Source organism: Orycteropus afer, unplaced genomic scaffold (assembly GCF_000298275.1).
Source record: "Orycteropus afer afer isolate SDZICR_OR568_19922 unplaced genomic scaffold, OryAfe1.0 scaffold00102, whole genome shotgun sequence".
Taxonomy (NCBI): Eukaryota; Metazoa; Chordata; class Mammalia; order Tubulidentata; family Orycteropodidae; genus Orycteropus; species Orycteropus afer.
The window spans coordinates 1,581,333-1,594,587 of NW_006921689.1; the positions used below are offsets into that span (position 1 = coordinate 1,581,333).

At 36.8% G+C, this 13,255-nt stretch overlaps 1 protein-coding gene across 1 annotated transcript in view; it reads left to right on the forward strand.

Moving 5' to 3' along the window:
* MPDZ (multiple PDZ domain crumbs cell polarity complex component) overlaps positions 1-13,255 on the forward strand; it is a 225,587-nt gene that overhangs the window by 157,482 nt on the left and 54,850 nt on the right. Inside the window, exons 24-25 of the mRNA XM_042781301.1 lie at positions 4,679-4,856; positions 7,552-7,662. Coding sequence (XP_042637235.1) covers positions 4,679-4,856; positions 7,552-7,662 — 289 coding nt within the window. The remainder of the gene's footprint in view (positions 1-4,678; positions 4,857-7,551; positions 7,663-13,255) is intronic.

Consider the following 13,255-nt stretch of genomic DNA (forward strand, 5'->3'; position numbering starts at 1 on the left):
GTGTAGAGGAATCCAACTGATTTTTGGATGTTGATCTTGTATCCTGCCACGATGGTAAATTTCTCAATTAGTTCTAGTAGATTTTTGACTGAGTTTCTTGGGTTTTCTAGGTATAGGATCATATCATCAGCAAATAGGGATAGTTTGACTTTTTCCTTACCAATCTGAATGCATTTGATTCCCCTTTCTTACCTTATGACCCTGGCTAGGACTTCCAGTACAATGTTGAATAGAAGTGATGATAGAGGGCATTCTTGTCATTGTCTGATTTCTTGACTGCTTTTTCCATGGGTGTTGATTGTGGGTCCAAGTAACATGAAATCTTTGACAACTTCACTCTTTCCTCCATTTATCATAATGTTACTTATTGGTCCAGTTGCAAGGATTTTTGTATTCTTTATGTTCAGTTGTAATCCATACTGAAGGCTGTAGTCTTTCATCTTTATCAGCAAGTGCTTAGAGTCATCTTCACTTTCAACAAGCAAGATTGTATCATCTGCATATTGTAGACTGTTGATGAGCCTTCCTCTAATCCTGATGCTATGTTCTTCTTCATATATATAGTTCCACTTCTCAGGTTGTTTGCTCAGCATACAGATTGAATAAAATGGATGTTGAAAGGGTACAACCCTGACACACACCCTTCTTAATTTTAAACTATGCAGTATCCCTTTGTTCTGTTCAAACAGCAGCCTCTTTGTCTATGTACAGGTTCCCCTTGAACACAATTAAATGTTCTGGAATTCCCATTCTTCTCATTATCCCTCATAATTTGTTATGACCCACACAGTTGAATGCTTTTGCATAGTCAATAAAACACAAGTAAACATCTTTCTGGTATTCTTTGCTTTAAGTCAAGATCCATCTGACATCAGCAATGATATCCCTTGTTCCATGTCCTCTTCTAAATCCAGCTTGCATTGCTGGCAGTTACCTGGCAATATACTGCTGCAACCATTTTTTAATTCTCTTCAGCAGAATTTTCCTTGTGTGTGATATTAATGATATTATTTGATAATTTTCACATTCTGTGGGATCACCTTTCTTTAGAATGGGTACAAATGTGGATCTCTTCTAGTCAGTTGGCCAGGTAGCTGTCTTCCAAATTTCTTGGCATAGACAGTTGAGTTCCTGCAGTGTGGCATCCATTTGTTGAAACATCTCAGTGGGTATTCCATCAATTCCTGGAACCTTGTCTTTTGCCAATTTATTCAGTGCAGCTTCAACTTCTTCTTTCAGTACCTTTGGTTGATGATCATATGCCACCTTCTGAAATAAATGAACATCAACCAATTAATTTTTGTATACTTGTTTTGTGTATTCCTTCCATCTTCTTTTGATGCTTCCTGCATCATTCAATACTTTGCCCATTTAGTCTTTTAATATTGTAACTCAAGGCTTAATTTTTTCCTTCAATTCTTTCAGCTTGAGAAATGGCTGTTCTTCCGTTTTGGTTTTCTAACTCCAGGTCTTTGACTTTGTTTTCTCGGATGGCTCCTTGAACTCTTCTGTTCATCTCTTTTATCTTGTCATTTCTTCCATTTGCTTATTTACTTTCCATTCAAGAACAAGTTTCAGAGTCTCTTCTGACATCCATTTTATTTTTTACTTCCTTTCTTATCTTTTTAATGACCTTTTGCTTTTTTCATAGATGATGTTCTTATGTCATCCCAAAATTCATCTGATTTTTGGTCATCGATGTCCAATGAATTATATCTATTCTTCAAATGGTCTCTAAATTCAGGTAGGATATAATCAAAGTCATATTTTGGCTTTCTAGGACTTGTTTTAATTTTCTTCAGGTTCATCTTGAACTTGCATATGAGCAATTGGTGGTCTATTTCACAGTAAGTTGTTTTTTTAAGTAAGTTTCACAGTAAGTTGTTTTTTGGCTGAAAATATTGAGCTTCTCCATCACCTCTTTCCACAGATGCTGCTGTTGTTGTTATTTGCCATTGAGTCGGACCTGACTCATAGCGACCCCTCCTTGGGTTTCCGAGGCAGTGCCACTATGGATTAGATTGCCTAACCTTCCTTCCGTGGAGTGGCTGGTGGGTTTGAACCACCAGCCTTCTGGTTAGTAATCAAGTACTTTAGGCACTATGCTACCAGAGTTCCTCTGATTCCTGTGTATTCTATTGATGAGGTCCATATTTATAGCCACTGTTTATGTTGTTGGAAGAAAGGTATTTTCAATTAATAAGACATTGGTTTTGCAAAATTCTATCATGCAATCTCCAGTGTCATTTCTGTCACCAACACCAGATTTTCCAACTACTGGTGATTCTTCTTTGTTTCCAACTTTCACATTCCAGTCACCAGCAATAATCAGGGCATCTTGATTGCATGTTTGGTCAATTTCAGACTGCAGATGTTGGTAAAAATCTTTAATTTCCTCACCTTTGGCTTTAGTGGTTGGTGAGTAAATTTAAATAATAATAGTATTAACTTGTCTTCCTTGTAGGCATGTGTATATTATCCTATCACTTACAGTATTAGACTTCAGTATAGATTCTGAAACATTCTTTGCAATGATGAATGTAATACTATCCCTCTTCAATTTGTCATTCCCAGCACAGTAGGTCATATGACTGTCTAATTCAAAATGGCCAAAACCAGTCCATTTCAGCTAACTAATGCATAGAATATTGATCTTTATGCATTCTATTTCATGTTTAACAACTTCCAATTTTCCTTCTCTCATATTTTGTACATTCCACATTCTAATTTTAATGGATGTTCAAAGCTGTTTCTTCTCATTTTGAGTCATGGCCCATCAGCAATTGGAGGTCCTGAAAGATTAACTTCATCCATGTCATTAAGGTCAACTCTATTTCAGGAGGCAACTGTTCCCTAGTCATATTTTGAGTGTCTTCTGACCTGAGGGATTCATCATCTGGAACTATATCAGTGTTTCAGAGCTATTCATAAAGTTTTCCAGTAATATGTCAGACAGTTTTCACTGCTATTCATAAAGTTTTCACTGGCAATTCTTTGAGAAGTTGATGGCCCCTTCATTCTTCCCAATCTGTCTTGATCTGGAAGCTCCACTGAAACCTGTCCACCATGGGTAACCCTGTCAGTGTTTGAAATACCGGTGGCATAGCCTCCAGCCTCACAGCAACATGCAATCACCACAGTTCGACCCACCCAGAGGCTTAGTTTATTAATTTATCTACATTGTTAGTGTACTTAGGAACTTCTTTAAGAAGCAGAGAAAGATGTTAGTTATTTTCTTTCACAGAATCCCTAGAATGAGAGAAAATGATGAATAGGATTTTAACTAACCTATCCACAGAAATTTTATACGATCAAAGTGCACGGTGAGGTCCTTTCAAATTAAAAAGGTAGGGTTTCTGGGATTGTAGATTTCTATGCAGAGAAAATGCTAGCAGAAGGAATAAGCTATCTCAGTCATCATCTGTCTCTCCCTGCCTGTCACCCTTCTCATGCTCTCTGTGTTTCTCTTGACTCTTGAGGATTTCCTACTGAAACCTCCATCATTTCTCAGAAGGCCTGACTCAAACCCTTCCTCTCCTTTGAGAGCACCTTAAATGTGAATACTGGAGCCATATTTGGACTGTACTTCCTTCTCCTTTTAATGTCCACTATTGTTCTCCATAAGGAGCTCTGGTAGCACAGTGACTAAGGCATCTGACTGCTAACCAGAAGGTTGGTAGTTCAAACCCATCAGTCACTCCAGGGAAGCAAGACTGGGCAACCTACTTCTGTAAAGATTTACCACTTCAAAAACTCAATGGGAGTCACTATGGGTTGGAATCGAGTCCATGGCAGTGGGTTTGGTTTTGGTTTTTGTATTGTTCTCCATGCAGCCTGAAGCAGCTTTTAGAGGATCTCATTTTCACTCTCAAAGCTCTGTACTTGGTATCTATCTCACTTTTCTCTTCCTTATCCCCAAGCTATTTCTTCATCTCAGCCCAACACCGTCTTACTGCAAATCACCTTATTCTTATACCTCAGCCTTTTCACAAGATACTTACTTTGTAATTCATTCATAGCTCCTATGGCTATTTGCAGTGATTGCATATGAGTTCATATGTTCATTGTGTGACTAGGGGACATATGCTCAACTAAGAAGAATTAGCAAGTGCAAAGGCCCTAAGGTGGGAAGTGCCTGATGATCTCAAGGAACAGCAAGACTATGCCAAGAAAGGAAAGCATGGGAGATGAATTTAGCTCTGATGGGATCAGATTAGGTAGAACTTATCAGCCGCCACTCTTCATGCCCTGACTTAGTTACTATGTCTGCCTTCGTAAGAAAGACTTATACAGAAGTAAGCTTCTGATACAGTGTGTGTAGGAATGTTCTTTGCCTTGATTTGGTTGCTAAGCTCAGAACCCACCATATATTCAGTAGTAGCTGAATTTTTGATTACTTAAATTCTGAAATATTAGAGTTCCTGCAAATGGTAGTTTCAGGTAGGTCTATGGCCCAGCCAGGGGTGTGAGTCCTGTATTTACTTGTTATAAGCCACCTTCAGAAATGCATTAGTATTTATTCTACCCAACAAAACACATAGTTGGGAAGGTACTTATAAACTGCCTGTTTTCTTACCAGTAAAACCTCAATAAGTTGAGCAGAAAGTTCTTAATAAAAATTAGCATCAATGAGAATATTTAATGGCATTGGACTTTTATAATGTGTTTATTTTTGTAGGGTTGAACTTTGGAGAGAACCAAGCAAATCACTGGGCATCAGCATTGTTGGTGGACGAGGGATGGGAAGTCGTCTAAGCAATGGTGAAGTGATGAGGGGCATTTTCATCAAGCATGTCCTTGAAGATAGTCCAGCTGGCAAAAATGGAACCTTGAAACCTGGAGATAGAATTGTAGAGGTACCTCCAGTGAGCTTTCTTTTCCAATATTCTCCTCCCGTTTCACAGTCCTTTAGGCAAAGCAATTGTCCTTTCACACTGGTTCCTTGACCCAACATTAGTGTAACATGTTCTTGGTTGAAGCATTTCTTATTTATTTTCACCCATAATGTTCTCTACTCTATGTGGTAACAGACTATATACATCTTAATGTAGAGACTGATACTTAGAAGTATAATCAACCATTTTAAAAAGCATGGGCTCCAAGGTGAACTAGCTAAGTTGTTTTGGAAATAAAGCAAATTACTTGAGGGAAAAATTTTTTTTTTAAATTATGTATCATGAGTAGGTTCTCCAATGAGACTTTATTTCAAGAAATACTTTATCACTATCATTTCATTATAGATAAATATTGTTGGATAAGAATTTTTCCAAGTCCAAGTGGTAAAATCTATGTTAAGGCCCCAATTATCTTCAATATAAATGTTGCCCCTCAATCCAACCTGAAATGTTGCCCCTTGATCCAACTTGAAATTTCCTCCATGAGAGTATTTCTCCATTTAGCACTTAGAGGTGTATATGTGTGTGTATGTGTGTATATGTGCATTTGTGTGTGGCATGCACACATGTATGTGTGCTTTATTATGTGCAAGAGAGAAACATTTAGACAAATTATGCCTACTCCCTTAGTTTAAAGAAAGTGTAATATTTTAAATAAATTCTTCTCTCCTGAGTCACTCACTGAATTACTTCAAGAATCGTGAAGCAGCTGTTGTATTCCAGGTGTTGTAACAGGCTCTGGTCATCCACGATAAACAAGGCACAATTCTTGCTTGTCAAGTGGGAAAGCCTGGACAAGTGATAAGTAACGTCAAGCAGTATAATAAATTGTTAAATCAAGATAAGCTGATAGTTTTATTTAGTGGGACACTTCTAGAAAGGGTTACCTGACCCAGATTTGCTGAGTTTTCAAAATGTATGGAATAGAGTAAAAGAGACAAAGGTCCAAATAGAAACATTGTTCCTGTGACACTTATATTTACTTTAACAGTTGTCTCTCATTCTTACACCCTCCAAATAACATACATATTAAAATACCATAATTGTGTAGAAGAGAGTTACAGCGTATCAACCATGACTTAAAATGAGTATTTTGGAGATTTGTTTATTTATTTATTATTCCATTGATTGGTTGGTTGTCTTTGAGAGCTGAAGAGGGAGGAAGATTGATACTTGAAAGTGATGGTCATGTCATTTTTTTTCCCTTGTCATTGTTTTGTTTTGTTGCTGTGACCATTTATAAGGAAGAATGATGGCTTATTCTCTCCTCCAGCATCATTGCCTTTCATTAAGTGATCTTTAGCCTCATTTGGGGAACCGTCATTTCCAGCTTTAGATTATTACAAGGCAGTTTATTTTATACACGCTTCACTATTAAATACCTTTGACCTAAACAGAAAGAATAAGAAATATTTATAATTAATTTACAAAATAGATCACAGTTTATAGCAAAATGTTTAATTGTATTAATGGAGTTAAAGCATCCCTTTCAAATTGAAAATAAAAGATTATTTTGTATTGTAAAATACTGTATGCAATTTAGCAGTAATTTATTGAGTGCTGTTACATGCTGTAAATAAATTCTAGTAAATAAGAAAGCCCCAGGTCTCTGTAATCCTAGAATTTCTGAAAATGTATGTCAGGGAGCTGAGTATTGCATTCTGAGTATAGAGTTGAATTTGTCAACTTACAGAATATATGGTAAACATGAATACTGTCCTACAAAAAAGTTAGAAGCCATTTTTAATATGCCCTAAAAGAGGTCTTGTTATGTCACTTAAATTTTAACTTGAGGGAGATTTGAAACTGAATATATAGAATCCTTCTTTTAAAGGTGATGACGTTCAGTGCAAAGACATAATAATGAATTTTTTTTTCCAGAATTGAGTCCACTCTGACTTGGCTATTTTGTCATATCTTATTGCGGTAATTGGAAATGATAATAGCTTCCTATAGTTCCCTGACAGGATTAGCATTTGGCCTTTCAGACTATTTTCCTTCTTACTCATATGGCACATAAGCTACACTGATCATCACCAAGGCAAGCCCTGGTCAATTAAAAGTTACAAAATAACTTTAATTTTCAAGCTATTTATATAAGAGTTACTAACGAGCACAATTTCTTCGCTTCCAGCTCCTGTCATGTCTACTGTAAAGATTCTTTTGCAAAACTAACCCTTAACCATAACCTGATGTGTTTGGACATGAGAATTTTTGTTTTTAACTTCAAGCTTCGTTGTATGCAAATATCACCCACCCACTCCCCTAACCACACCCTGAATTGGAAGAGAGAGAGTGCTGTGATTTTCATGATGAAGGCAGTGCTGCTAGCCAGTTCTCTCACATGTTTTCTTTAGTGAGGCTGATTTTTCAAACTGAAGGAATGGCTGAGCAGTGTAAGGAAAGCAGAAGCAGTACCTTCCTTATGAGTTGTATTAGTCCAATTGATTATTGGAGAGGAAATTGGTGTCCAAAACAAGGGCCCAAAGTCTAGAGAGATTAAAAGCTTTGGAGCCTCGCAAGTTAGTCTTAATTTTTTTTTATTCTGAAACAGCTTTTCTGGGAGGCTAATAAGAATCCTCAAAACTCCAGATCCACGAATTGTTCTGTTGTTCTGTAGCTTCTTGTAATGTTAAGCTGAGGCCTTCCATTGCAGGTGGATGGAATGGATCTCAGAGATGCAAGCCATGAGCAAGCTGTGGAAGCCATTCGGAAAGCAGGCAACCCTGTAGTCTTTATGGTACAGAGCATTATAAACAGACCAAGGGTAAGCAAACACAGAGGGCAAGGTAGGCATGTCCAGTGTTCAACTTGGAAGCTGTTGCATCAAGGGCCAAGTTGTCTGCATGAGCAAAGATTGATTCTTGAAATCTCAGATGACTTGTAAAGCATTTGCTTTTCCTCTTTTTGGTTTTCAAACTGAGTTATCTTGGAAATACTTTCCACTGTGATTAATAAAGACTTAAATCTTTTGAAGCACACACAAGTAGGATTTCTTGGTGGCCATAGGTGGGTAATTATTAGTATTCATAATAGTCACAAAAGACCTAAGTTGTTAAAAGGAATGTGGTATAGTTTAGGCTAATTATCTATGACCTCCGATGGGAGTCCCTTAGAAGTCAGAGAGAGTACTTTCTCTTTACAAGTTTATTCTCTTGTAAGTGATCTTTAATGTATTTGTGTATCTCTGAATATTAAAATTCCACTTAGTGATTCTGTTAAAGTGATCCATACTGCTATTTCCCAGCCACAATCATTGAATTACTGTTTATCAGCAACTGCTCTCTGTTGGACAGAAATGTACTGACTCATTTTACCATCAGTCATCAGAGGTAAAATGGCTTTAAAAATATTTTAGAAAGTACAAAAGCATTTAATCAACATTACTGAGAGAGAAGCTACCAAGTGAGGCTTTGTGTATATGTCTTAATGATGTTAAAGGTGAAAATTAGCCAAGAGTTTAAAACTATTCTATTATTTCTTTAGGCCTCAGTGGGAGAAAAAAAAATCTTATATAAAATCCAAAAACCATTGGTATCATGTTGATTCCAACTTATAGTAACCCTATAGGACAGAGTAGAACTACCCTATAGGATTTCCAAAGCTGTAAATCTTGCACACCAACTGCCACATCTTTCTCCTGCAAAGCAGCTGATAGGATCAAAGCACCTACCTTTTGGTTCACCTACAAGCATTTAACCACAGGTCACCCAGAGCTCCTATTATACAGGCAGTCATTGGTTTATGAATGAGTTCCATTCTTAAGACTGTCTTTAAGTTGAATTTGTACATTAAGTTGAAAAAGTTAGGTGCTGTTTGTATCTAATGTCAGTTAGTCAGATGTTTGTCTTAGAATATAATATACAGGTATTCCTGCTTTTCGAAAATTCACTTTATGAATTCGCTTTTACAAAAGATCTACATTAGTACCTGTTTTGGCTAACTGAAAGAAATCTAAAGAGAATTTTCGCTCTTATGAGAAAAGTGAAAAGCAAAAGTAGCATTCAGCGTTTGTTTTGCGAAGAGCCATTTTAAGAGGCAGGGAGCACCTCGAGCAGCAAAAGTGGCATTGCCATGCTCCATCTCTCAGAACTACACTAAACATCTCAGCATCAAGCTGCCACTGCTTTGAACTGTGCCGGTGAACATTATATGTTAGTAGTATTTTAGGTTTTATGTGTTATTTGGTAGGTTATTTTGGGGCCTGGGAATGCTCAAACACTTTTTCTCACATAAATTGGTGGTAATTGCTTCTTCATTTTATACCATCTCAGCTTAAGGATGGTTTCATAGTAATGCTCTACTTTCAGATAATCAGGGAAACTTATATAGTATACCATTTTCTGTGAATAAAAAACATTAAAGAAACACTTCCAGATATACTGAAACATCTTTAGCATAATAATACAATAATAATAATATTTTGTTGCTCACAAAGTAGCCCCCATTTGTTGTTATGAACCATTGTATGTACCTCTAATGTATAACATAACAGGTTTTAGGACTGTTGGTTTGTAACTATAGAGTTATACCTAAGTCAAGTGTTCAAAGCCTGGGAACTGCCTGTATAACAGTTCCTAAATATGTTTGGGAGCTCTGGTAGCATAGTGTCTAAGGCACTTGACTGCTAACCAGAAGGCTGGCGGTTCAAACCCACCAGCCACTCCTCGGAAGGAAGGTTAGGCAATCTACTTCCGTAGTGATACTGCCTCAGAAACCCAAGGAGGGATCACTATGAGTGGGTCTGACTCGATGGCACATAACAACAACAACAAATATGTTTGGGTCACACACTACTCCTTTGACACTTTATGTTCCCTTTCTTTAGAAACATTTGTATTCACTCAAGGTTTGTGTACCAATTCAAGAGTTTCTTAGATGTCTTAAAGCCCTCTACTACTGAATTTTAATTAAAGACCCCTGTCATATTGATTCTCCTTTGAATGATCTGCTTCCTATCTTTTAGGGTTGGCTATTTTGAAATAAGATTTCTGGTGTGCAGTGGTTAAAGCATTCAACTGCTAACCAAAGGTCTGTACTTCAAATTTACCAGCTGCTCTGTGGGAGAAAGATGAGGCAATCTGCTTAGGTAGATTTTATAGCCTTGGAAACCCTATACCTAAAAAAAAATAAACTCACTGCCGTTGAGTTGGATCTGACTCATAGTGACTCCTCCTTGGTGTTATCGCTATGGAAGTAGATTGCCCAACCTTCCTTCCAAGGAGTGGCTGGTGGGTTTGAACAGCCAGTCTTCTGGTTAGTAGTCAAATACCTTAGGCACTATGCCACCAGTTTTATTCTGGTCTGTAGGGTTGCTGTAAGTCAGATCTACTCAGTGGCAGTGAGATTTGGTTGGTCTTTAAAAGAAAATGTCAATCACCTGGGAATTTGTTAAAATATAGATTCTGTGTAGGGTGAAAATGCAAATTCTCAGCTGGAGGTCGGGCCAGGAAAAACCACTTCAGAGCCCTCATGACAACATATACTACGAAAGTTAAAGTCACCATCTAAATCTTGAAAATATGTAATTTTGTTTATAAAGTGCTTTCAATTTTGACTTTTAAAATTAAGAGTTTAAGACACTAAGGCTCAAGGGATGGAAGGAAAGTAGGAAACAGCTCCATAGATGAGCTATCAGTAAAAGTCACTTGTGAATATGCTACATCCTGGAATACAAATAAAATGACAGGATTTATCTTATTGGTTCTTCCTTTTGTTGTCAAGACAGGTGTAGCTCTAGTCTGGGTTCATTGTAAGGAATGAATTTACTGTTCTTAACGTAAGCAGTTATCTTCACATCTGCAGTTCTTAATCATTCAGTTGTTGATTGTTAGGTAATAATTATCCATTCAGATGAGGAAATCTGCCAACTGGTAGGACTGCATCATGCTGCATTCTTTACAAATGCCATTCAGTTTGTTTAAATAACTATAAATCTTTTTACATTTGTTTCCATTTGTTGTGTTAAACATAGACACAGCATGGTAATGCTGGTAAATGTCTGTTTAAGTTAAGTTAAAGCTAATTGTGTGTGTGTGAGAGAGAGAGCACTCCCTTTTTTGTTTCATTTTTAATTTCCAACTTTCACATTATTTGGAACAATATGGTAAACTGCTGATTAGTAATTCTAAATATTACTTTAAAAACTTAAAGTACAAAATTTCTTTCAATCCAGTCACATTCTTCTAATGAGCTGGGGAGATATTGTCTTGTACACCTGGAAAATATTCTTATTTTAGTATCAGAGGTATAATGATACTGATTTTATAGCAATTATTTCCAAGATAAATCTAGTTCAGAATGACACAAATTTAGTCAAGTTCAGTCCATTTTTCTTTGGAAAATCAGAATTAATTTTGCATTTCAAAAGAGATACTTTTTTTCAATGAGTTACTTCCCTATGGCCATAATCATGTCTCCACTAAGCTAACGGGGAAAAAAAATGACAAATACATATAATTAAGAATCTCTTAATGGTAAATGTTTTATATGTGGCTGTAGGATAAAGCTTCTTGAAAATTTTATGCATAGGCTGAAAAGCCAGTGACTCTATTTGGCTCTTACAGTGTTTAAGAATCTAAACTTCTCAGGACTATTACTAGTTGTTGAGTCATCTCTGACTCATGACAATGCCATATGTGTCAGAGTAGAACTGGGCTTCATAGCTTTTTCAATGGCTGAGTTTTTCAAATAGATCACCACCTCTTCTGAAGCAAGGTGCCTCTGTGGACTTGAACAGTTGTTGGTTAGTGGCTAAATACATTAACTGTTTGTATCAGCCAAGGACCCAGAACTAGCCCAGATAATTCTGCTAGTATGACCAAATCATTGCCCACCCTACGATCCAACCAAAAAAAAACCAAAAACAAACCCACTACCATTTAGTCCATTCCAACTCATAGCAAACCCTATGAAACAGAGTAGAACTGCTTCACAAAATTCGGTATGAGCACATTATCAAACTGGAAGTTGTTATGTGCCTTCATGTCAGCTCCAACTCATAACGACTCAGTGTACAACAGAATGAAACAGTGCCTGGTCCTCTGCCATCCTCACAATCATTGCTATGCCTGAGGCCATTGTTGCAACCACTGTGTCAGTCCATCTTGTTGAGGGTCTTCCTCTTTTTCACTGATTCTCTACTTTGCAGACTCTATGGCACCTAAAAATTTAACAGTAAAAACTACTTTACCAAGTATAAAAGTAGGCCCTATGAATAAGGGCCAAAGAATATTTTTGTCTTCCTTGTTCTTTTCTTGAAGTTAGTAACATGTTTGCTTTATCAGCCCTTGGGACTATAAACAGATTAGTCAGTGACTTTTTAAATAAGAAATGTAATCTGGTTCTATAAGTCTTTTCCTAGTAATAGAGTGATCGCCATTTCCTGTCCTGTGCTCATACTGTACTTTTATACTCTGCTCTCAGGGCCAAATTCTAATCCTATAAGAACTGCAAATTAGAAACAAAACCAATCAAACAAACAAAAACTCTAGGGCTCTCCTTATAGTTTAATATTCCATTTCTTATCATATGAGTTGTTTTCTTTTAAACATTGTTCTACAGAATTTCAAAGGATGCTGAGAAACTAAAATTCCCATTATGCGGATTAGAAATAATCCCCCATCCTCCATTGCATTGAGTTATTTTGCCTAGGATATATTCTTCATCTCTGACTAATCATTTCTTCCACCTTAATAAATGGTCATGTTCCTTGACGTATGTGGTCTTCCCTCTTGTGAAACAGGAGTTGACATTTTATGCTGAAAAGCCGAGAGAAAGTTGAGATGATCAGAAATGCCATGGTGCCCATTTCTTTCCCTCATCTTCCCTCTGTAGAAAAACATTGAAAGAAGAGCAGATTGACAGGATAATGTGGCATAAGCTTTAGTGCAGACACACTGAGGATAGTCTTTCCAGAGCGTTCTCCAATACAGGGTGGTGTCACATGACAACCTCTCCCTACACTTGATGCCTGCCAGAAGAGCTTTTTTATAGAGAGAAGTAACACAAACATTTTATTGGAGCCAAAATGAATTTTAAATGTCTGCAATTTCCCCTGAAAGTTACAGTCAATAAAAGAAAAAGATGGCTGGTGTGAAAAGAAGGAGAAGAATTTATTGTGCTAAGAAAATTACTTTTTTTCTTTTTAGCTATGAAAATGCTAAATTTTATCTGGCTGTCATCCTGCCTTTAATATGTATATTCAGCGCCAAGAGTCCTGGCTCAGGGACTATCACGTACAAGCCATTAAACCTATGAGAAGTACTCTGAGGCAGGACTTCACATATTATTCAAAGCCTTACAAATTCAGCCATAATATGGGAATGTTACAGGAATTTGTATATATATATATATATATA